The sequence below is a fragment of the Xenopus laevis genome, chromosome 5S (assembly GCF_017654675.1).
Source record: "Xenopus laevis strain J_2021 chromosome 5S, Xenopus_laevis_v10.1, whole genome shotgun sequence".
NCBI lineage: Eukaryota > Metazoa > Chordata > Amphibia > Anura > Pipidae > Xenopus > Xenopus laevis.
This window is the reverse complement of record NC_054380.1, coordinates 107562572-107565154: the sequence shown is the minus strand read 5'-3', so window position 1 is coordinate 107565154 and position 2583 is coordinate 107562572. Positions and strand designations below refer to the sequence as shown.

Sequence of the window (2583 nt, the reverse complement as noted above, 5' to 3'; positions counted from 1 at the left end):
TCTATTACAATCACCAGAAATCAAGTCTCTCTACATGCAGAATTTGTGCAAAAGGCAATTATTTTGTTTGCACTGGAATCAGTTATTTGAGTGAACTCTAATACATCTGCTAGGAAAGGAAGCCCCCCCCCCTATAAGATATATTGGATCTAACTGTCAATGATTATCTGACACCCAACTGCTGTATGAGGACAGAATGAAGAGAAACAGATGCTGAGAGAGGAATAGTGAAGATGAACTTGATTATTTCAGAAACAATGCATTGAGTTGATTGTATTTAGAATTCTTATTTCAGTATGCTGAAGCTTATATTAATTAATTAATTTTTTGTGATAGTTCCCATTTGAAGGTATTTATTCTAGCAGCCGCACAGATCCACTGCAGGGCTCAATACAGATAAAAATACCAGAGGAAAATGCCATGGACAAAGGAGACCATCCTAGAGTTGAGGATAACAGTTACATGAAATATCTGGTTTTGCAGGCGACGTGTCCCATGACCCATATAGAGACTCCTTATAGCAAGGATTTCCTAAGTAATGGCTTGCTGAGATCTTTCACCTCTTCTTGGCTTTTGACCATCTCATAGCCTAAAATATCCATGGGGATCTGACAGTACTCTTCCACCTGCCTGACCTGTAGGTAGGTGAGCAGAGTCCTCCATGCACTCACAGCCTGGGTAGCATTGCGAGCGGAGACCACAAAAGGTTTGGAGGAGTAGCCGGGACCACTGGTCATGTTCAGGCAGAACCTCTCTATGTCTGGACTTACTGAAAGATTGACAAAGCCATAGACTTGCCTTAAAGTCTTTACGGGATCCACCACCAGATCCTCATACCTAACCACCATGTAGTTATCCTTGAGCCAGCTGGGTGGGTTTAAAGCCGTCCTGAGGGTCTTGGCCATGCTACTGCAGATCACCTCCATGGCCCCTATAGCATGATAGTCTGAGCCATCCTTTTTGTTGAGTTTGTGCCCAGGGTCTATGAAGGGAACCCTACGGATCCTGGGGTCTCTGCTCCGGACCACCTGCAGACTTTCCCTTATAAGGCCATGCCTGGACTTGATGCGTGAGTTTGCGACTGCGCGGGGGTCCCTGACTAAGTGAATGACCTTCAGGTTCAAGGAGGGGTCTTCCATGAGCGGAGCCAGCACGTTAATGTCAAATATCCGGACCCCTTTGATGACGATGGTGTTGTACTTGTGGCACTGATCTTCCAGCAGACTCAGGCTCTGGGGGGGACACTTCTTACACACTTTGTCATCCACCAGCCCCACCGTGTCTTTGCTGTAAGCCGAGCAGAAAGGGGACGAGCAGATGACCTTGTTGGTGGACGCCCCGAATATTCCCAGGGTGCTGATGTTCTTGGCCCCGGCCGTGTTATAAAGCTGCAGAGCGGACAGGTCGCACCGGTAGAGGGCGCTGAGCAGGTCCCGGGCCGCCCCCTGTAACGACATGGCATCTCCCGGGTACAGTTTCTGCCACACGTGCCACACGGGCTCGTACAGGAAGAAGACGTCGGGGTTCTGGTTAAAGAGTTCCCCGAAGAAGGACGAGCCCGAGCGCCACGTAGTGAACACGTAGAGCAGCTGCCGCTTCTTGGGCGGGGAGGTCCGGTACAGATAGCGGATATCGGAGCGGGTCTGGTAGGGGGTGTAGCGCACTTGCTCGTTGCACTGCTGCGGCTCCTTGTGCCACTTGTCCATCAGGTTGAGCATAGTGAGAACCAGCAGCAGAATGTAGCCCAGGCACAGAATCACCGCCTTCCTGCGGAACACTTTCATCCTACTGGAGGCCACACTGGAGCTACTGGAGCAAGAAGTCGCACAACTGTTGCAGCTGCAGGATCATAGCGGGGGCAGCGCATTCCATAGTCTCCCCTCAGCGCGCCCGGGCATCTTCCCTCGCTGCTCACACATTGCTGCTGCCGGACCTACTGGAAAACTTAGCCCCTACTTGCGCCAGGCTCTCTCCTTAGTCCGGCCAAGCTGCTCGGCGGAGGGATCCCATTGGACAGAGTGATGCAAGTGAGCGCTAAGAGCAGGCAGGACAATCTGTATGGGATTGTGGCAGCGCTGAGCTCTGGTCTCCCCGGCTTCTCACAGCTCTATGGAGTCCACATCCAGATGCCTCCGCTGCTCTTTACATATAGGGCTGTACACGGTCGGCTTCCATTGGACACATCACCTGCCACTCCAATGAGCCCACCCCTTCTTTCTGCAGCTCAATCTCTGTTGGTGAGAGTACCGGGCTCTGAGCTCTCAGCCAAAAAAGCAGCAGTAGCCCGTGACCACTGGGCTCTTTATACACGTCTGTCTGTCAACTACTGATCCTCCATTAATAACACAGTGGGGCTCATTTATCAACACTGGGCAAATTTGCCCATGGGCAGTTACCTATAGCAACCATGCCTGGACTGGCAATCTGTGGGTTCTGGCAAATGCCAAAGGGGCTGCTGTATGGTTCCATAGAAAGTCACCATATAGTGGGCTGGAAGGGGGCTGTTTGGGCCTCTGTGGACTTGGAATGGCAGGGCCTATTTTGACTCCCAGTCCAGGCCTGATAGCAACCAATCAGTGATTA

General features: G+C 51.3%; 1 protein-coding gene across 1 annotated transcript; it reads right to left on the bottom strand.

The window, feature by feature from the left end:
- Positions 1-262: 262 nt before the first annotated feature.
- Positions 263-2334, bottom strand: chst2.S (carbohydrate (N-acetylglucosamine-6-O) sulfotransferase 2 S homeolog). Its single transcript, XM_018265788.2, has one exon. The coding sequence runs from the start codon at positions 1782-1784 to the stop codon at positions 516-518; it is 1269 nt and encodes a 422-aa protein (XP_018121277.1). The 5' UTR covers positions 1785-2334; the 3' UTR covers positions 263-515.
- Between the last annotated feature and the right edge of the window lie 249 nt (positions 2335-2583).

What these genes read in the sequence shown, in the direction of transcription:
- chst2.S (XM_018265788.2), bottom strand. Translation starts at nt 1,784, where the DNA reads ATGAAAGTGTTCCGCAGGAAGGCGGTGATTCTGTGCCTGGGCTACATT.